This window comes from Rattus norvegicus, chromosome 1, assembly GCF_036323735.1.
Source record: "Rattus norvegicus strain BN/NHsdMcwi chromosome 1, GRCr8, whole genome shotgun sequence".
NCBI classification, from domain to species: Eukaryota; Metazoa; Chordata; class Mammalia; order Rodentia; family Muridae; genus Rattus; species Rattus norvegicus.
Genome location: NC_086019.1, coordinates 94,807,726 through 94,835,218, shown reverse-complemented (window position 1 = coordinate 94,835,218; position 27,493 = coordinate 94,807,726). Strand labels below are relative to the sequence as shown.

Genomic DNA, 27,493 nt, shown 5'->3' with positions numbered 1-27,493 from the left:
AGGTCTGAGGAAGCAAGGGTGGGAGACAGCCTCTGGTGCTGAGACTGAAGAGGCCTGGAAGGGAGTCGGCCTTACTTAACTACAATGTTTCTTCTTTTGAGACCTGGTTGCCTGTAGGCAGGCTAGCCTCAAACTCCTATCCTCAGGTCCTCTCCTCTCAAATGCCCGGATTACAGGTATTCCTGTCACACTCCCTATGTTCTTGACTGGGGAAATTATGGAGGCCTGTATTCCTGGGGCCTCAAGAGAGGAATTTATGGAGGACCTCTGCCCCCATGGGTTCTGGCGTCCTTGAAGGACAAAGCTGATGATGGTGTCTGAGTTTGCCAGAAGAGAAGGCTAAGGGTGAAAGTCCAAAAAACGGCTACGCCCAGGACTGAGCCTAGTGACTCGGCCTTCACGAGGACAGTGACACCTGGAATCTGGAGGGGCTGGGACTTGGCGCAGGCTCCCTCCCGGGGTTCCCGAGCTTCTCAGTGCGCAGAGCCGCCACGCTATTGTCCTGGCTGGGAAGGCGGGGCCGGCGCGGGGCGGGGCTGGCGGCGCCGGCGCAGCCCGGGGGCGGCGGGAGGAGGAGGAGGCGGCGGCGGCGGTGGCGCTGGGAGCTCCTGTCACCGCTGGGGCCGGGCAGGGCCGGGCGGGAGCGCAGGGGACCTGAGGGCCCGAGGCCCGGACATGGGGCCCTCCAGCCCCACCACTCGCGGTCAGGGTCGCCGCCGGGGCCCGCCGCCGCTGCCGCTGTTGCTACCACTGTCGCTGCTGCTTCTGCGCGCGCAGCTCGCCGTCGGGAACCTGGCTGGTGGGAGCCCCAGCGCGGCCGAGGTGAGGCCCGGCCGGGTCCTGGGGATGGGGAAGGGGCGGGACCGGGCCTCTGGACCTGGACGCGGGACGGCCACCGCAGTCCTTTTGGCCAGGTGGCCTGCCCCACGCGATCCGAACTGTAGATATTCCTAGGTTCCTCCATCGTCTGACGTCCCTGCCCCCTCCCACCCGCATCGTCGGACCTGGCTCTTTCCAAGAGCCCCGGGTCATAGAAATCCAGAGCACCCCTAGACGACAAAGCCCCAAGCCCTGCCCACCTAAGCGTAGGACCCACCAGGCAGCAGGCACTTGGATCTAAAAACCCAGATCCCTTGTATCCTCTGTATCCACATGAACCCCCTGCCCTCAAACATCCAGGACTCCAGGTCTCCACCCACTACTCAATCCGGATATAGCTCCCCTAGTCCTAAAGGTCTGATGTGCAGGCCTGCTAGGAAGCTGGGCCCTGTCATCTTTACACCCCCTCAGTGGGAACCTGAACTGGGGATGGAGGGAGGAGGGGCCAGAACGCCTGGGTTCGCCCTCCGCCCCCAACACGATTCAAGTTTAACCCCTTCAGGCTCCAGACCCAAGCCGCTGGGGCGGGGGCGGAGCCTGTCTTCTCAGCCACAAGGCCGCGAGAAACGGGGGCGGGGGGGGGAAATCCTGGTCACCATAGCAACGGGAGAGCTGGGGCGCTTCAGCCCCATGGGATCTGTTTCCCGGGGAACAATCTCTTTACCCAGGAGGTGCTTAGAAGGATCTGGTTCTAGAGACGATAGGGGCACGAGTCCTAACTGGATTTTAGGGAGCAAAGGACCAGACAACCCAGATGACAACGTTCCCTGGCCCCTCACTGCCCCATCTGCCTCCATTCCCAGGCTCCGGGGTCGGCTCAAGTGGCTGGACTATGTGGGCGTCTCACCCTTCACCGAGACCTGCGCACCGGCCGCTGGGAACCAGACCCACAGCGATCACGACGCTGTCTTCTGGACCCGCAGCGCGTGCTGGAGTACTGCAGACAGGTGGGCGGGACCCCGTGGGGAGAGGCGTGGTCAGTGGGAAAGTGGGTTCAAGCTGGGGCGGGGTCGCCCTTCAGGAAGCTGGATTTGGCGAAAGACAGAGCCTAGGGAGATGAGAGGATCTGGAAAGCCAGGGAAAGCTTGGGGTCTGTGGCCAGCGAAGAGGCTAGGAGGGGCTAGCGCAGAACCTATTTTGAGAAATTAGGGGCGCCGGGGGTGGGGGGGAGGAGACTGCAAAAAAACCGTCGACTAATCAAGATTTGCCTGAAGAGTGGCAGGGTTTAGGAATCTGTGGAGCCATTTAGAAAAAGTGGGAGTGTAAGTGGGCGTGGCCGAAAGAGAGGCAGGGCTTAGATCAAAAGATCTTTAAACCAACAAGATTCAGTAGGTTTTGGAGCCGGGTGAGAGTGGCTGCCTGCCTAAGAGAGGTGAAATGAAAAGGCGGGGCTAATACAAAGAGAACAGTTACTTAGAAGCTAGTCAGAGAAAGGCAGGGTAGGAAAGAGACCGAGATACATTGAGAAAGAAACCTGATTGCAGAGCAAGGTCGCCCTGAAACGTGAGCTCAGAGAAGTTGAGCTTGGCATGAACAGGCGTGCGGGGGGAGGGGCCGGGGGGGACCTTTAGAAGGATCACAAATTAAAGACCCATATAAGCCACAGAACGAGTTCAAGACCAGTTTAGGAAACATTAAGGAGACTCATAATAAAGGAGTCTCATAATAAAAAGTAAAAAGAGGGCTGGGCATATAGTTTGGTGGTAGAGCACTTGCTTTGGCGTGTACAAGCCCCTGGGTTCAATCTCCAGTACTGCAAAAGAAGAGATGGAGAAGGCGGAGGTTAGCCAGTAGGTTGACCGCGCCCCTCGCCCCCCGCCCCCACACTGTGTCCTACAGATGTACCCAGAGCTGCACATAGCTCGTGTGGAGCAGGCTGCACAGGCCATCCCGATGGAGCGCTGGTGTGGGGGTACCCGAAGTGGCAGATGTGCCCACCCCCACCATGAGGTTGTGCCCTTCCATTGCCTGCGTGAGTCACCCGTTGGGGGAGTGGGGTGGGAACTGAGGTGAAGTGGGAGTCTCCTAGAGATGACTCCGGTCTACATTAGAAGTCTGGGCGATGGGTTGAGAAAGCTATGAAATGCCTGGACTCTGAGGAGGGCAGGGCTGGGCTACTAGGATTCTGGTGTCTCCCATTCCCCAGCTGGCGAATTCGTGAGTGAAGCCCTGCTGGTGCCCGAAGGCTGTAGGTTCTTGCACCAGGAGCGAATGGACCAATGTGAGAGTTCAACCAGGAGGCACCAGGAGGCTCAAGAGGTTAGGACTTTGTCCCACCTGTTTCCTAGCCCTAGGACCTTCCTTCCAGAACCCAAGCATTCAAACCGGGATGTAGGGATTCCATGCCTCAGCCACTTAAGAACCCAGCTTCCAGGCTTTCTGTCCATACCTTCCAACCATGTCATTCTGGTCCCCCGGGCCTCCTCTTCCTGCAGGCCTGCAGCTCCCAGGGCCTCATCCTGCACGGTTCTGGTATGCTTTTGCCCTGTGGCTCTGATCGGTTCCGAGGTGTGGAGTATGTATGCTGTCCACCTCCCGCAACTCCCAACCCATCTGGGATGGCAGTTGGGTGAGTGACAGAGACTCTTTCTATACGCAACCCCCACCCACAAGGCTCTTGAGGCAGGCATGGAAGCCGGGAGCCTATCTGGAGATCTTACTGGCTGAGTCTTCTGCTCCTTCAGTGACCCCTCTACCCGGTCCTGGCCCCTGGGGGGCAGAGCAGAGGGAGGTGAGGATGAAGAGGAGGTGGAATCCTTCCCTCAGCCAGTAGACGATTACTTCGTAGAGCCCCCTCAGGCCGAAGAAGAAGAGGAAGAAGAGGAGGAAAGGGCCCCACCTCCCAGCTCCCACACCCCTGTCATGGTCAGCAGAGGTGAGGCAGGCTCTTCTGCCCCCTCTTCTGCACGTGTGGTTTGGGTATTTGGGGGGGGAGTATAGGGGTGCCTTTAGGAGTGACCTAGTGGGGTGGGACACAGCTGGGGGAATGGAAGAGATAGTGGTGGCTTTGGATATGGTAGATTAGTCTGTGAAGGACGAAGGGGGGCGCTCACAAAGGGGGGCTCAGAAGAGGAGTCATTTGACAGACATTACTTTGAAGATGGGATGATGGATTCCAGAATTTTGCAAACGCTGGTCAGATTAGCCAGGCAATATCTGTGGCTAAACTGGATGATGTCTCCAGCACATATCCTGAGTAATGTCCTTCTCAGGGAGGAAAAGTGACCGGCTGGCCTGACCCCTTGTCTTGCAGTCACTCCCACCCCGAGACCCACTGATGGTGTGGATGTTTACTTTGGCATGCCTGGGGAGATCAGCGAGCACGAGGGTTTCCTGAGGGCCAAGATGGACCTGGAGGAACGTAGGATGCGTCAGATTAATGAGGTGATGAGATGGGGAAACCAGCATCCCCACAGGAGTCCATAAATACAGGGAAGTTCTTAGTTGACACCGCCTCTTAAAGGGTAACCAGGCATCCTTCTACCTGAGCCCATACTACCCTCTAATATGCCAAAGGATTACTGATCTGCCTAGCAGACCACTGCAATGCCACCGGATTCCATAGATACTCTGGTCTATGGCACAATCCACTCTAAATTCCTTTGGAGCTGGTTGGGTGTAATATCATACGCCTTAATCCAGATGCTTTAGATGTTAAGGCAAGAGGATCAGAAGTGCAAGGCCATATATATAATATATAATGACTTTGAGACCAGCCTGGGCTACATGAGAACCTGTCTCTAAAGAAATAAAATACATAAAAGAAACCATCTGGTTATTCCTTCCCGGGAACCCAAAGTTCAGTGGTACTAGGTGATCTTCATCCTCTTAAGCATTGGAGATGGGGAGGGGGAGTACCTGTGTGGAGCAGGATAGATCATGGGATCCTGAAGTGTCCCTATCCACCCCCAGGTGATGCGTGAGTGGGCCATGGCTGACAGCCAATCTAAGAACCTGCCAAAAGCCGACAGGCAGGCCCTGAATGAGGTAGGACATCCTCCTCCGAGTCTCACTCATGCCTGTCCGCTACTGGGGACAACTCCACTTTCTACTCACCCGTCCCCTTCCAGTCATTTGGCACTGCCTCTACTCCTAGAGTGGAGCCCAGGGTTTGGGGCATGCCGCTGAGCAAGCACTGCCCCCTGGGGGATGGCTTCGGAATATTCTCTCAAACGGAGTCATGACCAGTCCTTTCTCTGAAGGTGTCCCATCAAAGCTAGGCCCCGTCCACTGGCTGTGGTTACTTGGTCCTGTCTCTCCGGTCTCATTTTTTTCTCAGTCCCTCTCTAACAAACCCAGCTTCCTAACCCTGGCCCTACGTCCCTACGGGTTGCCTTTGGGAGATCCTATGTAGAATACTCTTGGCCAGCCTCCAGGCTTGAGCCTCACTCCGTTAGCGTTGTCTCTTGTTTTGGAGCTGCCCAAGCCTGCCTTCCCTTTGATTGACCGGTTCTGTTTTTAGATTGTCCCCACCTAATCTTACAGCCTACACACTCAGACCACTTCCCAGTAGGCTAGCCCCGCCCCTGATCCTGCAGTCCAGCCCTTCTTTTTTTCGGAGCTGGGGACCGAACCCAGGGCCTTGCGCTTCCTAGGTAAGCGCTCTACCACTGAGCTAAATCCCCAGCCCCCAGTCCATCCCTTCTATTGGGCCTTCCATCCCAGATTGGCTCTGTCAGGAAGGAGACCCACTGAAGCCTCTTTGTTCTAGATTCATGTTCACTCAGGTTTTCACACACCTGCTCTCTCTCCGACCTCTGCACCTCTCCCTAGCACTTCCAGTCCATTCTGCAGACCCTGGAAGAACAAGTGTCTGGTGAGCGACAGCGCCTGGTGGAGACCCACGCCACCAGAGTCATCGCTCTGATCAACGACCAGCGCCGAGCTGCCCTGGAAGGTTTCCTGGCAGCATTACAGGGCGATCCGCCTCAGGTATGGGGGTTGTGGGTAGGGCACAAACACCAGTTGAGAAGGATTAGGATCGGCTTGGACAGCCTTGGTCCCTTCCGCAGGCTGAGAGAGTTCTGATGGCCCTGAGGCGCTACCTGCGAGCGGAGCAGAAGGAGCAGAGGCACACCCTGAGGCACTACCAGCACGTGGCCGCCGTGGACCCTGAGAAGGCCCAGCAGATGCGCTTTCAGGTTCGCACACACTTCCGGTCCCGGATGCTAACCCATCCTCCTCTCCTTCTACCCCCTCTTCTAAAAAATGTTCGGTGTATGAGTGTTTTGCTCGCATATCTGTTCACCACATGCGTGCCTGGTCTGTGAGGAAGCCAGAAGAGGGTGTCGAGTCTCCTTGAACTGGAGTTCCAGACAGTTGGGAGCCACCATGTGGTTGCTGGGAATTAAACCTGGGTCCTCTGGAAGAACAGCAAGTGCTCTTAACTGCTGAGCCATCCCTCCAGGCCCCAGATTCTTCTCTTGACCCTCATTTTCTTTAATTTAATTTTTTTTTTTCAGAGCTGGGGACCGAACCCAGGGCCTTGCGCTTGCTAGGCAAGCGCTCTACCGCTGAGCTAAATCCCCAACCCCGACCCTCATTTTCAGTTTAGAACCCTTCACTATGCCTGGAACTTCCCCCTTGTGTCCCCAAACCCTTTCCAGTCCCTCCATCCTTAGCCCCCAGTTTCTTGATGTGGGAACACTGCCCCCAAAGCTTGCCCACACACACACATTCAAACGTGGGCATGAGTCCACACCTCTCATACCATGCTTTTTTTTTTTTTTTTTTTTTTTTTGGTTCTTTTTTTCGGAGCTGGGGACCGAACCCAGGGCCTTGCGCTTCCTAGGCAAGCGCTCTACCACTGAGCTAAATCCCCAGCCCCAATACCATGCTTTTGACCCCCCTTCCAGTCCCTTGGAATCCTACTTCCTGTCTCTCAGATTCCTGTTTCCTCTCCCTTGGATTTTACTTCTCTTCCCAGAATCCTTTCCCTTGAGCCTGGAGCTTGTCCTTCAACCTTCCTCCCTAGCCCCGCTTGCTTTCCCTGGAGCCCCTGCTGTATGCACTCAGATTCTACTTCTGGTTTCTTGGACATTCTCTTTTGATCCACAGATGCTCTCCCCTGTACTTCTGAATAGCAAGCCTTGCCCATAAGCCATTACGACTCCTTTATGAATCCTCTAGACCGATTCCCATCTCCCCACAACCCCACATGTGTTCCTCCAGCCCTCTTGCTTTCTCCCTCTGACCCATGAGTCTTCTCCTCCATTGGTGTGTTCTCTCTCTCTCTCTCTCTCTCTCTCTCTCTCTCTCTCTCTCTCTCCTGTTTTTGCTTTTGGAGAGAGGGTCTCACTATATAATAGCCCTGTTTCCTTGGCCTGGAGCTTGCTACGTAGACCAGACTGTCCTTGAACTCACAGAGATCTATCTGCCTTTACTTCCCAAACGCTACTATTAAAGGCATGCACCACCACGCCCAGTTCTAAACCATATTCTTTGTATCCTCCTGTCTTCTTGCCTCCGGTACTGTTTTCCTCTGTCCAAGCCTTAAACTTCTGGTCTTATACACATCTCTTCCTTCTCTCTGGATCCTGCTTCTCCTGCCTCAGTTTCCTTCCTCTGTGGTTGGGTGTCTGACCCTTGTGCCTTACTCCCTGTCCATGCTCCATGGTCTATTTCCATGGTGCCTGTTGAACTCCTTTTCATCTCATTCTTCTCCAGCCCGCACTGCCTGCTTCATCCCTCGTACTCACTCCCCACAGGTCCAGACCCACCTTCAGGTGGTTCAAGAACGAATGAATCAGAGCCTGGGGCTGCTCGACCAGAACCCTCACCTGGCTCAGGAGCTGCGGCCACAGATCCGTGAGTGCCCGTTACCTGTGTCCTGAACTTCAGTTCTCCGAGGGTGGACTTTGACTCCCAACCCTCAATTTCCCAGTCTTCATTTAAATCACCGTACAACTCGGTAGTTCAGAGTAAGGGCCAGGTTTTTTGTTTTTATCCAATTAATTTGAATCAGTGTCCTCTGATCTGGATTTGTTTCTTTTGGTGGTATGGCTAGTAATCTATTAGTTGTACAGATTGATTTTAATCATGGCTTGTTTTTGTTCTTGTTGTTTGTTTTGAGACAGGGTCTTACTTTGTAACACTGACTGGTCTGAAACTCACTATGTTAGACCAGGCTAACCTTGCACTTTGAGCAATCCTTCTGCCTCCGCCTTCCAAGTGCTTGTGCCCCATCACCTGGCTAGATGATTTTTTTTATGGCATCAGGGATGGAATCAGGACTGTGAGCCCTGATAGGCAAGTGCCTCACCATCCCACATCCCCAGCCTTTGGCTTTTTTTTTTTTCCGGAGCTGGGGTCCGAACCCGGGGCCTTGAAGCTTGCTAGGCAAGCGCTCTACCACTGAGCTAAATCCCCAACCCCCAGCCTTTGGCTTTTTAAGACCAGGTTTTGTTCTGTAACTGAGGCTGGCCTGGAACCATGTAGCTCAGACCAGCCCTTAAATTCACAGTCCTCCTGCCTCTGTTTCCCCAGTGTCAGGATACAGCCATACATTGGCCCTACCCTCTTCAAAAAAATTGTGTAGTGTCAAGTGTGGTGGTACACACACTTCAATCCCAGCACTTGGAAGGTGGAGGCAGGCCGATCTCTGAGTTTGAGGCTAGCCTGCTCTCCAGAGCCAGTTTCAGAACACACAGAGGAAACCCTGTCTCAAAAGAGAAGAAAATTGGGTAGTCCTGGGGACTAAACCCAGGACCTTTTATATGCTTGGCGTGTACACCACTGAGCTACAACCCTGGGTTATTGAGTCTAGGTTCTATTGGTTAGAACAAGTCCCAAGTTAAATCTGGATTCAACAGAGGGAGCCTACACAAGAGAGACAAGACCAGGAAGTATCAGCCTGCACAGTCCCAGGCTACTGTGATTTCCTTCCAGACAGTCCATGCCTCGGTCCAAACCTACTTGAAGAGAGGATACAGCAGATCCAGCCTCCATCCTTCCTGCTAGAGCACCTTGCATGCTTCTGCCGTCTCTCTAATCTCCTGTCCGTTCCGCTGTGAGGGTGCCCTGCCCTTGCCCTGCTGTGACCGTCATACACTCACTGCCATAGTCATCTTTCTGTGTGTCCCCTCAGAGGAGCTTCTCCATGCGGAACACTTGGGACCTAGTGAACTGGAAGCCTCTGTGCCCGGGAGCAGCAGTGAGGACAAAGGTAGCCTTCAGCCTCCTGAATCCAAGGATGGTGAGCGAATACAGAGTCCCTCCCACCTTTGAGCGTCAAGCCTCTTCCCCTTGCAATGCCAGATTCCTTGCCTTAAAGGAAGAAGCTGCTGGGGAGCCCAGGACTTTGTGCATGCTGGCAAAGAGAAGAGAGTTCTTCCACTCAGCACTCAGCGCTAGCCTTAGCTACCCCCTCCCCTTTTATTTTTTTTAGACAGTCTAAGTAGCCCAGGCAGACCTTGAACTCAATATCTGGAGTAGCTCAGATCACAGGCATGTGTCACTAGGCCTAACTCAGTCCTTAGATTGTTAGGACAGGGTCCCACTCTATAGCTCAGGCTAGACTAGAACTCACTATTTAGCCTCGGGTGGCCTCAGACTCGTGATCTTCTTGTGTAAGCTTTCTAAGTGCTGAGTTCATAGACTGTGTAGTACCATAGCCAGCATACAGCCTTCTTTCCAATTCTCTAAGGTCTGGGGGTATCTGTGCCACCACAGCAGGTGGGAAGGAATAAGGAAGGATATCTGGGGGGTATTGGGCCTCTGTGGGGTCGTTGGCCCTGGTGGGGTTCTCTACTCTTTCTTTCTCTTCACTGTTTCACCTTTCATCTTGTCTCCTGTGCTAGCAGATGCCCCAGTGACCCTTCCAAAAGGTAAGTGTCACACGGCATAGACCCCGACCACCAAATACCACTGAACCCTAAACCATGAGGGGAAAGGGCTGCATGCCGCAGGAAGCCCATGCCGCCTGAGTGGAATCCAGCGCCCTTTCTGATGTGACTTGGGGTGGGGTAGGGTCCACAGATCAAGAGTCTTCCTCCTCTGGGAGAGAGAAGCTAACCCCACTGGAGCAATATGAGCAAAAGGTGAGTGGGTGTCTGGACCCTGGGTGGAGGGAAGGTTCTGGAGGCTTGGATTCCTCAGCTTCGGGAAGGAGCTTGCTGGGACATGGACTTAGTGTTGTTGGACTGGGAGGTACCCTTCTAGGCCCCGGGGTCTGTGACATCTCCTGACATCTCCTGCTTCCCAGGTGAATGCATCTGCCCCAAGGGGGTTTCCCTTCCACTCATCAGATATTCAGCGGGATGAACTGGTAAGAAGAGGCAGATCCTGGGGGCGAGGTCAGAGGTCAGCGTCTAGGCCGTGACCTCCAAAGCCACAGTGGATCCTGGTGAGCCTCAAAGAAACTCTTGGTTCCGCCTCCTTTCTCCACAGGCACCAGCTGGGACTGGAGTGTCCCGAGAGGCCTTGTCAGGTCTGCTGATCATGGGAGCTGGAGGAGGCTCCCTCATTGTCCTATCCTTGCTGCTTCTGCGCAAGAAGAAACCCTATGGCACTATCAGCCATGGAGTGGTGGAGGTGAGGGGCAGACATCGCGGTGGGGGCGGAGTTAAAAGCAGCTCTGCTCCCACGCGCTGAGCCCTTCCCTCGGCCCTGTTGCAGGTGGACCCCATGCTGACCCTGGAGGAGCAGCAGCTCCGGGAACTTCAGAGGCATGGCTATGAGAACCCCACCTACCGCTTCCTGGAAGAACGACCTTGACCCCAACCCTAGCTGCCTTCAGCTGAACCCTACTGCCCTTCTTCCGGTCCCCTAATCCCAACTCCCAGCTTCCGGTGGGGGAGGGAGATCTTGACAAATTCATTCCAAATTCCACCCCCTTAGAAATTCCCAGTTCCTGCCCCACCAGGGACCTTCTCACCTTAATTTATTTTACGTTAATTTATTGCTCCTTAAGGTGACCACCATCTGGGTCCCAGTGTATGTCACCCCCTGGAATTCACCGTCCCACGTTTCTTCACTAACATCCCAATAAAGTCCTCTTCCCCACCCGGCCATCCCGTGTTTCTGTTGGAGAAACTGTGTGTAAGCACAAGCACTTCTTGAAGGTTTTTAAACTGAGTGAGGGGTGTGTGTGTGTGCTGCGTGCGTGTGTGTGGGCACAAAATTTTAATCTCAGCACGCAGGAGGCGGAGGCAGGCAGATGTCTGTGAGTTTCAGACTAGTCTGGACTCTGTTCTACTTAAGAGTTCCAGAACAGCCTAGAATCAAAAACCCAAACAACAAAACCCAAACAAACCTGGACTGAACCTGGGTGAGGCTGTTTTAAACTTAGGTGGGGCCTGGAGGTGAGGGTTGCCGCGTAGGTGGGCGGGGCCCAGAGGCTGGGCGTTGTTTTTGGTCTGCCTGGGAGCTTTCCGTGGTGCTGAATGGGTCCCTGCTCTGACCCATTTGTGTGTATCAACCCTCCCCCATTCCCTCTGCTCTTAAGTTTTCCCCTATAAACTTTAAAAAAAAAAAAAATTACTGGAGCCGGGCGGGGTATGCGTGTCACGCTGTGGGAGCGGAAATCAGAAGACATCTGTCCTGGGGCTACAACTCGTTTGTTAGAGGCAATAACCCTTGACCCAATAAGCCATCTCAAACGTCCTTCTCCAGCCTTGTATTTTCAGTCAACATCACACCACTGCGACCGTCCAGCCTTAGCAGTGGAGGACTGGGAATACACGCATGCTTGTTTTTACTTTTTTTTTTTTTTTTGGATGTAATAAGCAAAGGCGAGGTTTATTACGGAGATCTATTACGGAGATCTCCGGGCCGACACGTATCCCGCGCAGGAGACAGAGGTGTCGACCTAGGTAAGCGCTCTACCACTGAGCTAAATCCCCAGCCCCGCCATGCTTGTTTTTTAAAAATATGTTTCGTTTGCTGGTTTTGTTTTTGAGGCAAGGTTTTTTTTTTGTTTTTTTTTTTTTTTCCGGAGCTGGGGACCGAACCCAGGGCCTTGCGCTTCCTAGGTAAGGGCTCTACCACTGAGCTAAATCCCCAGCCCGAGGCAAGGTTTTAAAATATAGCCCTGACTCTCCTAGAACTCGCTTGGTAAACCAGGCTGGCCCCACATGCACAGATCTCCCCTTTGTCTCCTCAGTGGATATTGCAAGGCCTAACAATATACGACAGTCAAATACTCTGCCGCTGAGCTGCATTCCCAGCCCCGGGTGCCACATCAGTGTCCCACAGAGGATATCTAATACCAGCAGCCCCTTCTGAACGCTCGCATTCCAGCTGTGACATGTCAGGGTCACGCTGCGACCAATCCCGAGGTAAAACAGGCTTCCCCGAGTGTGGCTACTTATCCCAAGATAGCTGTTAGCAGGACTCCAGGGTTACGTGTGGGGATAATTTAGCTGCACCTGCTATTTACCAGGTTTTTATTCAGGGGATTTTAAAACATCAGGAGAGTCTGAGATCTCAGCTTAACCAAGCATGCACGAAGCCCTGATCTCAGTCTTCATTACTGAATAAAGTGGACACGGTGGCACCTGCCTATTATCCCGGCACTCAGGAGGTAGAGGATTACGAATTCAAGGTAAGCAGGGGACAGGGCTCAGTGGGTAAAGGCGCTTGCCACTAAGCCTGATATTTTCTCCCCCAGAACCATGTGGTAGGAGAGAATCTGTCTTAGAAGCTGGCTTTTAACCCCCCCACTCCTCTACACACATGGACACAAATAAGTACACACACACACACACACACACACACACACACACACACAAGTGCGATAGCAAGAAGACATCCAAAATGTTCCACACCTTTGGTCCCAGCACTTAGAAGGCAGAGGCAGGGGATCTGCACCAGTTGACGGCCACCCTGCTCTACACATTTTAAAGCCAGCCAAGGCTATGAAGTGAGATCCTGTCTCAATCAAAACAAGAAAGAGAGAATTTCAAAGTCAACCTCAGCTACGTAGCAACTCCCAGGCCAATTGAGAGTACATGCAACCAAAAATAAGTATTTTTAAAGATTTATTTATGTGAATATTGTTCGTATGAGTCTTTTGTCTTCGTGTTTGTGTGCACACCACATCTGTGCCTGGTGCCAGTCAGCAGAGGCCAAAAAAGCATTGGCTCCCCTGAAACTGGAGTTATAGACAGCCGTGATCCACTGTGCGAGTGCTGGGATGTGAACCCATGTCCTCTGCAAGAGCAGCCGGTGTTCTTAACTGCTGTCATTCTCTACTACATAGTGAGCTTGACAGTAGGTGCCATGAGACCCTACACCAGAACACACAAAAACCAAACTGTGTTTTGGAAACAAACATTTATGGTGCTCACTCTATGCCAGAAATTGCTCCATTTGAGAAAGGAGGAAGGAAGGAAGGAAGGAGCATGATCAAGGCTTTTCTCTTCCTTGGCTTGCCAGATGTCCCTTTCTAATGTAACTGCCCAGAAGATGGCAGCCATGCACCAAACTCTAACATGGGTGAGTCACGATCTTCTGACAGATGGCTTGGACAGAGGTAGGGGCGGAGGGGAGGAGCACCTATTTCTAACTCTCCCAAGGGCCTTATAAGCTAGCAGAGGCTCTTCATGAAATATCCACGTCAACGCAGGTCACATATCACACACACACACACACATACACACACCCATATACACACACATACACAGACACACACAGACACACAGACACACACACACACGCATACACACACATACACACACGCATACACACACACAGACACACACACATACACACACATACACACACATACACACACAGACACACACAGACACACACATACACACACATACACACACACATACACACATACACACATACACACACATACACACACATACACACACACGCATACACACATACACACACAGACACACACACAGACACACACACGCATACACACACAGACACACACATACACACACATACACACACACATACACACATACACACATACACACACATACACACACACACGCATACACACATACACACACAGACACACACACGCATACACACACAGACACACACACACATACACACACATACACACAGACACACACATACACACACATACACACATACACACACATACACACACACATACACACACATACACACACACACTCACACACGGTGTGAAGTGGATGAGTGTTGCACACCCTCCCAGTCCACTAGAGCACCAGATTTGTGCTGTTGTCTGACAACAGTCACACCTTTATTACACTCAGAGCAGGGAGATGCACATTCCCCTAATGCCAGAAGGGAGAAAACTCATGATCACCCGAGATTTAATAAACTTCACATTTTAAGTCGGATCTCAGCACTTGGGAGGCAGAAGCAGGTGGATCTCTGAATTCAAGACCAGTCTGGTCTACAGAGCAAGTTCCAGGACAGCCAAGGCTGCATAGTAAGACCCTGTCTCTAATTAATTATCTAATTAATTAATTTTACATTTTAGTGGAGATGCCTGATCTCTCTCTCTCTCTCTCTCTCTCTCTCTCTCTCTCTCTCTCTCTCTCTCTCTCTCTCTCTCTCTCTGTATTTGCACATGCACCACAGGCTATAAGAGAACGTCAGCCCTCTTCTTCTCTGCTGTTTGTGGGACTCAAAGTCATCAGGCTTACTGGGACAACAAGTCCCTTTACTGGCTGAGCCATCTTGCCAGCCCTGTCTTTGTCTGTCTGTCTGTCTGTCTGTCTGTCTGTCTGTCTGTCTGTCTATTTCTGAGACAGGGTCTTACTATATAGACCAGGCTGGCCTTGAACTCACAGAGATCTGCTTGTCTCTGTTTCCTGAGTACTAGAATCAAAGACACGTGCTACCGCGCCCCCCAGCCTGTTAGATAGTTTTAAAACACTGTAATTAGGAGCTGGAGAGAGGGCTCAGAAGTTAGGTTCTCAACACTCATGTTAGGCAATTCACAGTCACAGTAACTGCAGCTCCTGGGGATCTGACGCCCTCTTCTGGCCTCCATGGGCACGCATGCTTTCCCTCACACATTTTAAAATTTTAAATTCTAAAACAATACCATCATTAAAATGTGTTGCCATTGCTGTCCTGATGCTTCATGCCCTAAAACAGCCTTCTTCTTACACCGAAGATGATGTTTTGGGAGGGGGACATAGATCCCTAACCATATCACACAATCGGCTGTACAATTAGGGATTCCTGATCGTTAATAAGTTCTCAATGAAATTCAGCACATTCATATGAATTCCTGGGCCATCTGCCACAGTATCACATCTAGGAGCACACTCACTAGCGTGAGGCAGTTGCCATGAGAGACAACACTTGTCCCTGGTAACTCTGCCCCCCAGTTTTCTTTCCTGTCCTCCTGAACTTCTGATCCTCCTGCCTCAGACTCCCAAAAGCTGGGATGATAAGATTGTACCACCACGCCCAATTTGGCCATGTGACTTTAGTCGAGGGTATTTATCAGCAAGTCTTATGCAAGCAGGGCTTCTTCCTCTCAAGATACTGTCCAATGGGGTCTTTGCTCGCTGTTCTGGATAGTTTTTTGGTTTTTTTTGTTTTTGTTTTTTTGTTGTTGTTGGTTGTTCTTTTTTTTTTTTTTTTTTTAAGATTTATTTATTTTATGTAGTCCCACAGATACACCAGAAGAGGACATCAGATCCCACTACAGATGGTTGTGAGCCACCATGTGGTTGCTGGGAATCGAACTCAGGACCTCTGGAAGAGCAGTCAGTGCTCTTTAACCACTCAGCTATCTCTCTAGCTCAAGAACGTACTGGATAGGTTTATGTCAACTTGACACAAGCTAGAGTAATCAAGAGGAGGGAGCCTCAACTAAGGAAAGTTTGGGCTGCAGGGAAACCTGCAGAACACCTTCTTAGTGATTGGTGGGGAGGGCTCAGCCCATTGAGGGTGGAGTCATCCTGGGGCTGGTGGCCCTGGGTTGCATAAGAAAGCAGGCTGAGCAAACCATGGGGAGCAAGTCAGCAAGCAGCACCCCTGCCCCATACACCACGGCCCCTGCATCAGCTCCTGCCTCCAGGTGCCTGTCCTGTTTGAGTTCTGTCCTGGTTTCCTTGGATGATGAACAGTGCTTTGGAAGTGTAAGTAAGCCAAATAAACCCTTTCCTCACTGATTTGATTTTGAGCATGGCGTTTTGTCACAGTGGTAGCGTGTGGAGAGACCCACCTGCCTTTCTGGACCACCTCCATCTGCCATTAGTTGAGGATTGTCGTTAGGTTACAGCAGGAAGTAGGGTGAGCCTAATACCCCCAGAATGGTTTCCTCTATCTCCTTCTCCTTCTAATTAAAACAAAACAGCAGCAGCAGCAGCAACAACAACAAATTAGTTTGAGTTTTTACTGGTAGCCTAGGATTGATTCAAACTTGAGTGCTGAAATTATAGGACTGTACCATCACCCCCTCCTTTCTTCCTTCCTTCCTTTGTGTGTGTGTGTGTGTGTGTGTGTGTGTGTGTGTGTGTGTGTGTGTAACCCTGGCTGTTCTGGATTTGCTTTGTAGACCAAGCTGTTCTCAAACTCAAAGAGATCTGTCTACCTCTGCTTTTCAAGCATTGGGATTAAATGCATGGGCCACCACACCCAGCAAACCAATTTTTTTGTTTGGTTTTTGCCCAGGGCTAGAACATAGGGTTTTTGTTTGTTTGCTCCTTTGTTTTCAGACAAGGTCTCAGTATGTAGTTTTTGACTGTCCTAGAACTTACTAGGTGGACCAGGAAGGCCCTAAACACAGAGATCTGCTTGCCTTTGCTTCCTGAATGCTGGGATTAAAGGCACATGCCACCATGCCTGCCAACACAGGGCAGAATATTTTCCACTGAGCCACACCCCTAGCCCCTCACTGGGGGATTCTAGGCAGGGGCTCTACCACTGAGCCACGCCCCCAGCCCCTCATTGGGCAATTCTAGGTAGGGGCTCTACCACTGAGCCATACCCCCCCAGCCCCTCATTGGGCAATTCTAGGTAGGGGCTCTACCACTGAGCCACGCCCCCAGTCCCTTATTGGGCAATTCTAGGTAGGGGCTCTACCACTGAGCCACGCCCCCAGTCCCTCACTGGGGGATCCTAAGAAAGGACACTCACTACTGCTGAGCCACTCCTAGCCTGAGAAGCTCCCTGGCTTTGAAGTCTCATCACATCTTTGATGTTTTTTGAGACAGGGTCTCATTATGTAACTCTGGCTATCTTGGAACTATATAGACCACACTGGACTCAAATTCAGAGACCTGCTTGCCTCTGCTTCCCAAGTGTTGGGATCAAAGGTGAGCACCACCACAATCTGCTGGTTTTCTCATGTTTGCTGAGGGGATTGGGCACCAGTGGTCTGAAATTACAGTATCAGGAAGGGAAGGCTATCTTCGAAACAGAAAAGAGCCTTCTTAAGGCACTAGATGGACAGCACCTTGACCTTTGACCCCTAGCCTTTCTATCAACATACTGTGGCCCCTCGGTGCTGCTCTCCTGCACCAAAGCTCCCCCAACATCCATTCTGAATGACACCACACAGTCCGAGGCCAAATCGAGTTTAATTGGTAGCTAAAGGGATACAGACCAAGGGGAGCAATTCACTGGGAATGCTAGTGTCTGGGGCATTGAGTTCTAAATGATAATGTAGCCAGGACTCAGGGCACGTTAATCTCAGAGGGCCCTTCCAACACCTCAAGGGTGTGGGTCCTGGGGAGGAACCCTGATGGGAGGGTTCTGGGAGACCTCAAATCCCATGGGGCTCCATTGGGGATTCTGGGGTGTAAGACTGAGAGTATGGGGAGGTGATCATGACTGATCCAGGTAGGAGAGGGTTAAAGGTCTTTAGAGTGTTTCACAGAAACAATCAAGTGGGCTCGATTTCACAGAAATCATGCAGGCAGCCCCTTGTAGGGGAGGAGGTGTTACAGACCCCAAATATTGGAGACTGCTTACCTCCCCCAGTGCCACTTTGGAGTTTTAATGTAAGACCCTAATGGCAGGATATTACACATATATTATCAAGAATCTGCGACATGAGCATACGCTGACTGTCCCACGGGACGGTGGGGACTGGAAAATCAGTCCAGGTTCTGGGTTTCGGTCCTAAGAGGACAAGCCTGGGGGTGCCGCACGGCTCCTCTTCAACAGCTGCCGGAGCTAGGGACAAATAAGTGGAGTGAGGCATGGGGGAGGCTGGGGGAGGGCACCTGGGAGGCTGGGAGAGGGCACCTGGGAGGCTGGGGGAGGGCACCTGGGAGGCTGGGGGAGAGCACCTGGGAGGCTGGGGGGAGGGCACCTGGGAGGCTGGGGGGAGGGCATCTGGGAGGCTGGGGGAGGGCACCTGGGAGGCTGGGAGAGGGCACCTGGGAGGCTGGGAGAGGGCACCTGGGAGGCTGGGAGAGGGCACCTGGGAAGCTGGGGGAGGGCACCTGGGAGGCTGGGGGGAGGGCACCTGGGAGGCTGGGGGGAGGGCACCTGGGAGGCTGGGGGAGGGCATCTGGGAGGCTGGGGGAGGGCATCTGGGAGGGTGGGGGAGGGCATCTGGGAGGCTGGGGGAGGGCACCTGGGAGGCTGGGGGGAGGGCATCTGGGAGGCTGGGGGAGGGCACCTGGGAGGCTGGGGGAGGGCACCTGGGAGGGTGGGGGGGTGCCTTCGGTGGAGTTCCTGACAAGGGAGAAACTGAGTGGGGTCAGTTGAGCAGAAAGGTCACAGGTCCAAAGTCAAGATAGGGGTTGAGGTTATGTGTGGTGGTCCATCCCACTACTTGGAATGGCTGAGGCAAGAGAGCTGGGAGTTGGGTCATCCTGGGCTATACACTGAAACCCATGTGGTTTAGGGGTGAACCTTTGTTCAGACTCTGATAGAGTCAGGAAGATTTTGCTGGTTGGGATTCCAACCACCTTGGAGTTAGCATCGGTGGGAGTCAAAGGGCAGAGGCAAGGGTCAGAGATCACATTTAAGATCAGGATCCAGAGTTATGGACTGAATCAGAGGCCTCACTGGGGGAAGGAAGGCCACACTTTCAGCCCAAGAATCAGGGTTGAGAGTACCAAGAAAGGAAGTCCTAGGAGCCATGATATGGAAGGAAAGGGTCAGACTTGAAGGTCAGAGATCACTGTCTGGGGGTTTATGTGGTTTTTTGTTTGTTTTTTCTTTTTGAGACAGGGTCTAACCATGCAGGTCAGGCTAGCTCAAACTCTGTCTTGCGAGTGCTGGGGTGATAGGAGGGTAGTACTCAGCACAGGACACTCTTTGAAGAGTCGCCTTCTGAGACTAAATGTCATTTTCTAAACGAGGCTTGGGTGCAGTTTGGGGGACCCCTAGTTAGCTCAGAAGTCAGGTCAGTGCTCACCCCCTCAGGGCCCGGTCCAGGCCGCAGCAAGTGAACTGGCTGTTCATTCTCCAGGTTGCGCAGTGTTGGGTCCGCGCCAGCTGCCAGCAGGTGCCGCACAATGGCCTCTTGGGGCGGCCCAGGGGGCAGGGCGGCTGCCATGTGGAGGGCTGTGTTCCCATGGGCCTGCAACCACAAAGGGAAGACTGATGGGGACCCAGACCCCTGCACCTGGGTCTTTGAACCGGATCCTGCCTCCTCTGTATCTTACGATCTTATGCCCCCCCCTCACCTACCCCCGCCCACCCTATGTGGTACCGGCTCCTTTCACACCCTGGGTCTCCCCCTCTCGACATCCACAGCTCATAGGGCCCCAACATCCACCTGGTTATTCCATCTCAAATCACCCACACACATCTCGGCCTGGCCTACCTTCATATTCACGAAGGCCCGAAGGTCTCCCCTCGGCAGGCCCAGGAGCAACTGAACCAGCGTGGGGTTGGCAGCCTGTACAGCCAAGTGCAGAATGGTCTTGTTGCTCTTGATCTCCTAGGAGGAGAATGGTAGAGGTCAGGCCAGTCGTCCCTCCGCACCCGCTCCCCGGCAGCCACCAGGGGTGCCTTCCACAGATGTGTGTTATGTACTGTGTAAGAACGTGGCTAAGGGAGGCCTTGTAACATGTGTGTCATAGAACTGCACATTCAATATGACAATTTTCCAGCTCAAGTGTCTCTGAGACCTCTCTTCAGTTTCCAGTTCCTCGAAGGACCTCTCTGGGCTAGACGTTATCCCGGTCCCCTGGCACCCCACTGTACACACTAAAATGCACCCTGTCTCACGTGGACGGTACTGTATCGTAAGTGCAGGAGCTGGGTGGTGCTAATCAGCAGACAAGTCTACATACAGTACAACAGTCATGTATTAGAGCAGCGGTTCTCGACCATCCTAAGGCTGTGATCCTTCAACACACTTCCTCATGCTGTAGTGACCCCTGACATAAAATGATTTCATCACTACTCCATCATTATAATTTTACCACTGTTACAAACTGTAATGTAATGTAAATATCCGATATGCAGGATATCTGATATGTGATCCCCAAGGGGGTCATAGCCCACAGGTTGAGAACTGCTGCTTTAGAAGGAAATAACTTTTTAATTTTAAAAAAAATTGAATTTTAGGGGTTGGGGATTTAGCTCAGTGGTAGAGCGCTTGCCTAGCAAGCGCAAGGCCCTGGGTTCAGTCCCCAGCTCTGAAAAAAAGAAAAGAAAAAAAATTGAATTTTAAATTTCTCTGATTTTAAAATTAAAAAATTTTGTTTATGTATGAGTGCTCTATCAGCATGTATGCCCGAAAGCCAAAAGAGGGCATCAGAACCCATTATCGATGGTTGTGAGCCATCACGTGATGGCTGGGAACTGAACTCAGGACCTGTGGAAGAGCGAGCCAGTGCTCTTAACTGCTGAGCCATCTCTCCAGCCCTGGAAATAGATTTCTAAAATGAAACTTTACTACATGCTTTCAAGGAGCGTAGAATCTCTAGCTCTTTTGCCCTCTACTGAAGCATTATGAACAAAATGCTCTACCACTGAGCCACGCCCCCAGTCCCTCCCTGGGGGATTCTAGGCAGAGGCTCTACCCCTGCAATAAGCATGAGGAGGTTCTAGGTTCCACTCAGCACCAAAAGAAAAGAAGAGGGAAGAAAGGAAGAAGGACAAATAGTTATGGAAATAGTCACATGTTTCTGTTTGCTTAAAAATAGTGTAGGAGAGGGACTGGCCCTGGGGACCCAGGGCTATCAGCCCAGCACCTGGGAGGCAGAGGTAGGAGAATGGTGAGTTTGAGGTCAGCCTGAACCACAGGAGAGAATGTGCCTTAAAGTAATAAAAATAAAACAAATATATAACGTAGGCTTTGTGACAAACTTGCCTAGCCTGCAGCACACCTTCAGTTAAATCCCCGGGACCAGCAAAAATTAAAGCCGAAGGGAAAGCGGTCCAGAGACTGGGATGATGGAGCCACTGTAAGCGCTGGCAATTGATGTAATGTTGGTGTACACAGGGCTCATCATAACAGTTTTTGCACTTAATCCATATTCAAATATGTTCTTGGGAGGGCTGGAGAGATGGCTCAGCGGTTAAGAGCACTGGCTGCTCTTCCAGAGGTCCTGAGTTTGATTCCCAGCATCCACATGGTGGCTCACAACCATCTGTGATGGGATCTGATGCCCTCCCTGGGGTGTCTGCAGATGGCTATAATGTACTCATATACAATAAATATATACAATAAACATTTAAAAGATATGTTCTTGGAGACAGCTTATCAAGTACGGGGCACAGAGGTAGTGAGCTGGACAGTAGCTACAGTACAACCTCCATCCCCTGTTCAAACTCAAACTGAAAAACTAATGTTTAAAGTTAAATGACACAGAATTCCCTCCGCTCGCCTATGAAGGCACCACTCACAGGAAAGGAGGATCAAATAAAGGATTGAGAGACAAGTTCTAGGCTCAGATCTCTCCCCCGGTTCTAAATAGGGCTTCTGTTTCCTTATTGGCAGAATACAGCATAAGAAAGAGCTTGATGAGATTGGGGGTAGGGGGAGCTGATTTAAGTCACTCTGTGCTTGACAAATCTAAGCCATGTGGATGACCAGGACTCAGACAAGGGGAGGAACATACTCAGGGTTTCACAGCGAGATGGCCCAAGGTCAGCATTTAGTACCACTGGTCCTTTGCACACATGTCCCTCTGGGTTTGCCTGTCCCCTGCCCCCCACCGCTGCCAGCCAAGCTTACCTGGCTGGTATGACTGGCACCCATTTGCAGTAACATCTGCACACATGTCAGTCTGTCTCGGGCTTGGGAACTCAGCATCCTCGGACACATAGTAGGTGGGAGCATAGCAGCGTTGAGGGCCAGGATGGCCGTGTGGAGGGGGGTAAGGCCTGTGGAATGTACACAGTAAGGGACTTGCACCTGAGTGTCCACCCTGTCCAGCCAGCCAACCACATCAGCCCTGGGCAGGACCAGCTCACCTTCGAAGTCTCTGGCTTCCAGATCCACTTGAATGCCTGACTTAAACACAGCCTGGGAGAGGAAGGAGGAGAGATTGGAAGGGTCTGCCTAAACACGGTCCTGAATACCAGGATCTGGACAACCAGCCCACCTCAGACACCCTGGGTCTGCCAACGGGACATACCGAAAGGACTCCCGGGAGTCCGTAAGTGGCAGCCACATGCAGGACAGAACGGCCCTGGTGGTCAGTGGCGTTAGGCTCTGCTCCCAGGTTCAGCAAGTCTTCCACAATCAGGGGCTGGTTGGCAGCAGCTGCCACTAGGAGAGGCGTCTGCAAGAGGCAATAAAATCAGCCGGGACTCCTGAAAGTCAGGAGCCCCCTTCTTCCCCAGCTGCAGAAGTCGGGACACCTGGCCTTACCTTGCCTTTGTGTTCACGGATATCCAGCTGTCGGTACATCTGTAACACCTCTGCGGCTGCATAGGCTGCCCAGCGCAGTCCCCGAGCAGCAAACAGGTGCAGGAGCCTGGAGACAGGTGGGTGGGGGTAGGGCAGCAATGAGAGCAGCCCTACACCTGCAGGCAAGCCACAGGGGTCTGGACAATCCTGTCCCCCACCCCTGCCCCCTACTCACGTGTCTCCTTCCTCATCCTGGGCCAGCAGTTGTTGGGGGCCCAGAGCCAGTATGTGAGCTCGGGCTGCCTCCAGGGAGGGTCCAGTGGACGGAGGCAACTGTGGGGATCCCGAGGGAAGACCAGAGACTCTCCAGGATCCTACTTGTGACAGGGAAGGTTCTGGATACGGCCGGGTATCCAGAGAGTCCTGAGGGGCAGAGAGGTAGGAAGAGTCAGTCACCTGAGAATTTTCATCACACACAACACACAATGCCTGGTCAAATGGGTGTGATCAGGAACCCATGTTTGCCGACTGGTTTTAAAGCTCGGGACTTCAGTTTTGCCACAAGGAAGAAGGAATCCTTTGGCGGGGGGGAGTTTGCTTTTGTCTTTTGAAAGAGACCTCGGGTTTGGGGATTTAGCTCAGTGGTAGAGCACTTGCCTAGCAAGCGCAAGGCCCTGGGTTTGGTCCCCAGCTCCGGAAAAAAAAAAAAGAAAAGAAAAGAAAAGAAAAGAAAAAAAAGAAAGAAAGAGATCTCAGTGTGAAGCTCAGGCTAGTCCTGAACTTGAAGAAATTCTGCCCCAGAAATCTGACTGCTGGGCAAGCACTACTATGCCCAGCTTGTTTTAGTCTCTGCATTGCTACACTACCTAGGTTTATTTCAACTTAGCTGGCTTAAAATGATGATCCTCCTGTCTCTGCTTCCCAGGTGCTGAGACTGCAGGCATAAGCCAGTACACTTGGTCAGGGGTGGGAATCTTAAATCAGTCCCCGAGGGCTGGAGAGATGGCTCAGTGGTTAGGAGCACTGACTGCTCTTCCAGAGGTCCTGAGTTCAAATCCCAACAACCACATGGTGGCTTACAACCATCTGTAATGAGACCTGATGCCCTCTTCTGGTGTCTGAAGACAGCTACAGTGTACACAGTATATATAAATATAAGAAATAAAAAAATCTTTAAAAAAAAATCAGTCCCTGATATCTCAAAATACTGAGATTCCCTACCCCCCATCCCTCCCTCACAGAGATTGAACCTCGTGGCCTCACGCACGCTAGGAAAAAGCTGGACCACAGAGCAAAACTCCCAATAGTCTTTCTGTTTTCCACTTCTTCTTTTTAAAGGACGAGGTCTTATTCATGTGCCTAGGGCAACCTTGAACTCATTCTGTAGCCCAGGCAATCCTTCTACCTCTGCTTCCTGAAGAGCTGGGATGACAAGCCTGCACCACCAGTCTGGGCACCACGGGGAAATTTTTAGGGGCCCTTAAGCATCTGTCCCCACTCTATAGTTTACCTCCATTGCCAGGGGAAATGGGCCTGACCGGCCTGGGTCTGACACTGGGTAGAGATCAGGAGTCAGGAAGCCTTCAGAAGCAGAGTATGGGAAAGAGCCTTCTGCATACGGAGCATGGATGCTGGAGTCCCAGTCTGTGAAGCCTGAAGGGGGAGCCAGGTTGCCAGGTCCAGAATCCACAGTCTCTTGGAAGGCAGGGAAGTGAGTATGGCCTGAAACCGAGAGGGTGGGCAGGACCAGCTTGTTATTAGAGCCCAGAGACACAGCCAGGGATAGTGAACCTGGAGTCTCTTGAGGCACTGAGGCACTGAGGCACTGAGAGCTGAGTCCTCCAATCCTGGGACATCAACAAGCTGGGGTGCTTGGCCGCCTGGGTCTCAAGCAACTGGGATCTGGATTCCTGGAATCTCAAACCCTGAGTCCCTGAGGGCAACAGTCACAGACTACTGGGCTATTGAAAACCAATGTCAAAATCCAGGGGTTTCTGTTTGAAGACAGGTGTCTTAGATAGCTCTAGGTGGCCTGGAACTCGCTAGTTTAAAAAAAAAAAAAAGTGTGGCTTCAAACCCAATGGCAATCCTCTCCTCTCAACCTCCGGAGTACTGGAAATACAGACATGTGCAACAATGGCAGGCCAGCCATTAAAATTTCCCATATGTCTCAACAATAATGAGAGCTGCCTGTCTCCTCGGTCCCCAAAGTTCTGAGAGGTGGGTCGAGCTAAGTTTCTATTCTTACCTGCCTCTGACTCGCTCACAGATGGGGTCAGTGGCTGGACCAGAGGAGGGGAGAAGTGTCCCTGCAATGCAAAGAAAATGAATTTATATATCTGCAAGATTCTTCAGGTCCATCCCCCGCCACATGTAAAGCATCAGAGTCAGGACTACAACTCCCATCTCCCCCAGAGCACATGGCTTCATGTCCTATGCGGGATTTCCAGAGACTCACCGGTACCCCAGCAGCCTCTGGCTGCTGCTGTCGGCGCCTCTGTTCTTCCAGAAGCTTCTTTACGGTCTGTGTTGGGCAGTGACTGCGCTCAGGCCGACTCACTGTGTGTGGGAAGACAGAAGGAAGTCATCAGGAATATTTAAGTCACCCGAATGCACCCTCAGCGGCAGCGGTGGGTGGCTGGGAGTGGATGTGGGCGCGCGCCCTCCTTTCCCTCGAGCGCGGAAAAACTGGAGAACTACAAAGCCAATAGAAGATGTTGAGTGCAGGGCCCGCCTCCGCCATTTCCTTCCTTTTACTCCACGCTTTTCCTCTGCACCAACTTTCCACCACCGTAGTGGAAACTGAGGAAGTGGGGAGGCTAGCATTTCTCTGAAGCATCTATCTCCTCCGGAGACATCCCACTCCTCTGAAGCATCACCACATCCGTAAAAAATCCCAACCTAGGCTACCAGGCCTAACACTTGAAGAGGGGTGGGGTTTGCCAATCTCAACTTCCTGAAAAGGCATTTCCAGGTTCCCAATGTCTCTGTTTTAAACTAGAAGTAGAGGCACACCCCTGCAATCCAGCATTCTCGTGGCAGGCCAAGCTCATCTACATATCAGTGAGAGGCCAGCCTGGGCTACCTGAGACCTCGGTCTCAAAACAACAGCAAAATAATTTCTCTGTTCTAGAATCTGACATGTTGGGACTAGGCGCAAGCCTAGTGTCCTCAGCACAGTCTTGGACCATCACTCTTGCTTCATGCTCTCTGCCAGAATCAGTGGCAGAGTAGTTCCTCAGAAATCCAGATATCTGGTGTCGCAAACCTCCTGTCCCCACCTCGGCCGACTTGGGAATAGCAGGGACCCACCATCCCGCGATGCCCCTGTATCCCATAGGCGCGGCAGTCTCTCATCCAGAAACCCAGGAGTACAGACCCCCTCAGCCTCCTCTGGGACCTGCAAGTCCGGTTCCCTCCACCGGAGAAGAGCAAATCCCTAGCTCAGACTTCCCAGCTTTGACTCCAGCGCAAGAAGGGTTAAAGCCAGACGGGGACCGACTCGGAAACCCTCGAGAAAAGACGCCGCGCGCTGACGTCACGGCGCTCACGCAAGGGAATCTTCCACCTCCCAGTTCCGCTCCGCACGCGCACGCCGCAGGTGTCTGGCTCGGAGGCGGGGCACGCAGCGAAGCGCGGCGCCCGTGGAATCTCCGCTCACGGGGAATTCCTTTTCGGCCCAGGCACCCGGCACCGGTAGAGCGCTGGGAAATCCCAGGGCGGGGCTGGTCTCGACCAGAGTGGACCCCTGAGGTCCGCCGCCCGACCTTCAAGACCCAAGCCTGCGTCCATAACGGCAACTCGAAGGATGCAATGCAACCCCTCCTTGGGTGAAGGAGTCCGAGTCACTTCGTCCTCTTTCAGAATCCCCGGTATCAGGCTTCCTAGTCCTTGCACCCCAACCCCTAAGATCCCAGATACCTCTCTTAATGTCCAACACTCCCAGGACTCAGAAGTCCAGGATCCCAGCCTCTCCTCTTCAGCCAGCTCCCTTAAACGTCGGGAATCCCCAACTCTCAGGGCCCAGCTTTACGCTCCAGTCAACCCTCAAAGCATTCAGAAAGGCGCGTGCCTCGCTTTACCCCAAGGTTAATCCCTTACCTCGAGGATTCTTGGATGCAGATTGTGGGCCCCCAGGGCCGCGGCCTCGGCGCTGCGCCAGCCTCGCTGCTTGCCCCGCGGAGCCGCCGCCGGGTCCCCCGATCCAAAGCCAGGTCCCCCGCGAGTTTTTAAATTCTTCTTTTGGCCACGCCTGGTTCAAGGCGGAGCCCCGCCCACAGTTCTAGGAGTCCCGGGTGAAGCGGGAGAGCTTAGTCTCTGAATGGGAGGGGCTGACCTTGAAGAGTGTCATCGCCTAGTCTCCCTGGAAGTAGGTGCTTAAGGATCCTCCCTTTTTCTAGAGGGAGACATGGGGATCTGGAATTTTGAGTCTCTGACCAAGGAGATACTGGAGGCCTTGACTTGGCTGTGCACAAGCAGAGAAGTACTGTGGGGTCTTCCGGGAGAGGATGACCATGAACCTAGACCCCATGGCTTCTTGGAGAAGTCCTTAGGCAAGGGTCGTAGAGGTGCCTTAAACCTCTCTTTTCCACGTGGCTGTTTGCTTCTTTAGAGTTAACTTTCATTTATAAAGCTTTTTTCTCCCGCTTTGGTTTCAGTTTTGATTTGAGTGTGTGTGTGTGTGTGTGTGTGTGTGTGTGTGTGTGTGTGTGTGTGTGTGAAGGGCGAAGAGGGGGTTCGTGTAGCTCAGGTCAGCCTAGAACTCTAGGTAACTAAGGATAACCTTGAACTCCTGATTCTCTTGATTCCATTTCCCAAATGTTGGGTTACAGAGAATTGGCCACCATATCAACTACCAATATTGGCTTTTATTGTTTTGTTTTTCAGGTTTCCCCCGCCCCCCTTCAAAACAGGGTCTCACTATGTAGCCCT

At 52.4% G+C, this 27,493-nt stretch overlaps 2 protein-coding genes across 10 annotated transcripts; one reads left to right on the top strand and one right to left on the bottom strand.

Moving 5' to 3' along the window:
- The first annotated feature begins 513 nt into the window (after positions 1–513).
- Aplp1 (amyloid beta precursor like protein 1) lies at positions 514–10,889 on the top strand. Of its 3 annotated transcripts, none has more exons than XM_039088308.2 (17): positions 514–822; positions 1,683–1,826; positions 2,719–2,851; positions 3,026–3,138; positions 3,315–3,448; positions 3,564–3,754; positions 4,133–4,263; positions 4,792–4,866; positions 5,653–5,811; positions 5,892–6,020; positions 7,587–7,686; positions 8,966–9,073; positions 9,678–9,704; positions 9,847–9,917; positions 10,082–10,144; positions 10,267–10,410; positions 10,495–10,887. In XM_039088308.2, exons 1-17 carry the CDS (start codon positions 676–678, stop codon positions 10,591–10,593), a joined length of 1,968 nt encoding a protein of 655 aa, XP_038944236.1. In that variant the 5' UTR covers positions 514–675; the 3' UTR covers positions 10,594–10,887. The 3 variants fall into 3 exon arrangements, with proteins under 3 accessions (XP_038944236.1, NP_001094272.1, NP_001386743.1); NM_001100802.2 differs by having other exon boundaries at positions 609–822; positions 8,966–9,043; positions 9,681–9,704; positions 10,495–10,889; NM_001399814.1 differs by having other exon boundaries at positions 609–822; positions 9,681–9,704; positions 10,495–10,889.
- On the bottom strand, positions 10,493–26,760 carry Nfkbid (NFKB inhibitor delta). Of its 7 annotated transcripts, XM_039093862.2 has the most exons (12): positions 26,663–26,760; positions 25,020–25,120; positions 24,810–24,870; positions 24,072–24,283; positions 22,797–22,984; positions 22,583–22,688; positions 22,347–22,493; positions 22,183–22,234; positions 21,944–22,092; positions 19,580–19,696; positions 19,169–19,333; positions 10,493–17,973 (listed from the first exon to the last, which is right to left on the bottom strand). In XM_039093862.2, the coding sequence occupies exons 4-12, from the start codon at positions 24,075–24,077 to the stop codon at positions 17,920–17,922; spliced, it is 984 nt and encodes a 327-aa protein (XP_038949790.1). In that variant the 5' UTR covers positions 24,078–24,283; positions 24,810–24,870; positions 25,020–25,120; positions 26,663–26,760; the 3' UTR covers positions 10,493–17,919. The 7 variants fall into 7 exon arrangements, 2 of the variants coding, with proteins under 2 accessions (XP_038949790.1, XP_063133904.1); XR_010059970.1 differs by lacking the exon at positions 26,663–26,760 and adding an exon at positions 25,874–26,654 and having other exon boundaries at positions 17,948–18,023; positions 18,246–19,333; positions 21,944–22,234; positions 24,072–24,870; XR_010059971.1 differs by lacking the exon at positions 26,663–26,760 and adding an exon at positions 25,941–26,654 and having other exon boundaries at positions 17,948–18,023; positions 18,246–19,333; positions 21,944–22,234; positions 24,072–24,870.
- Between the last annotated feature and the right edge of the window lie 733 nt (positions 26,761–27,493).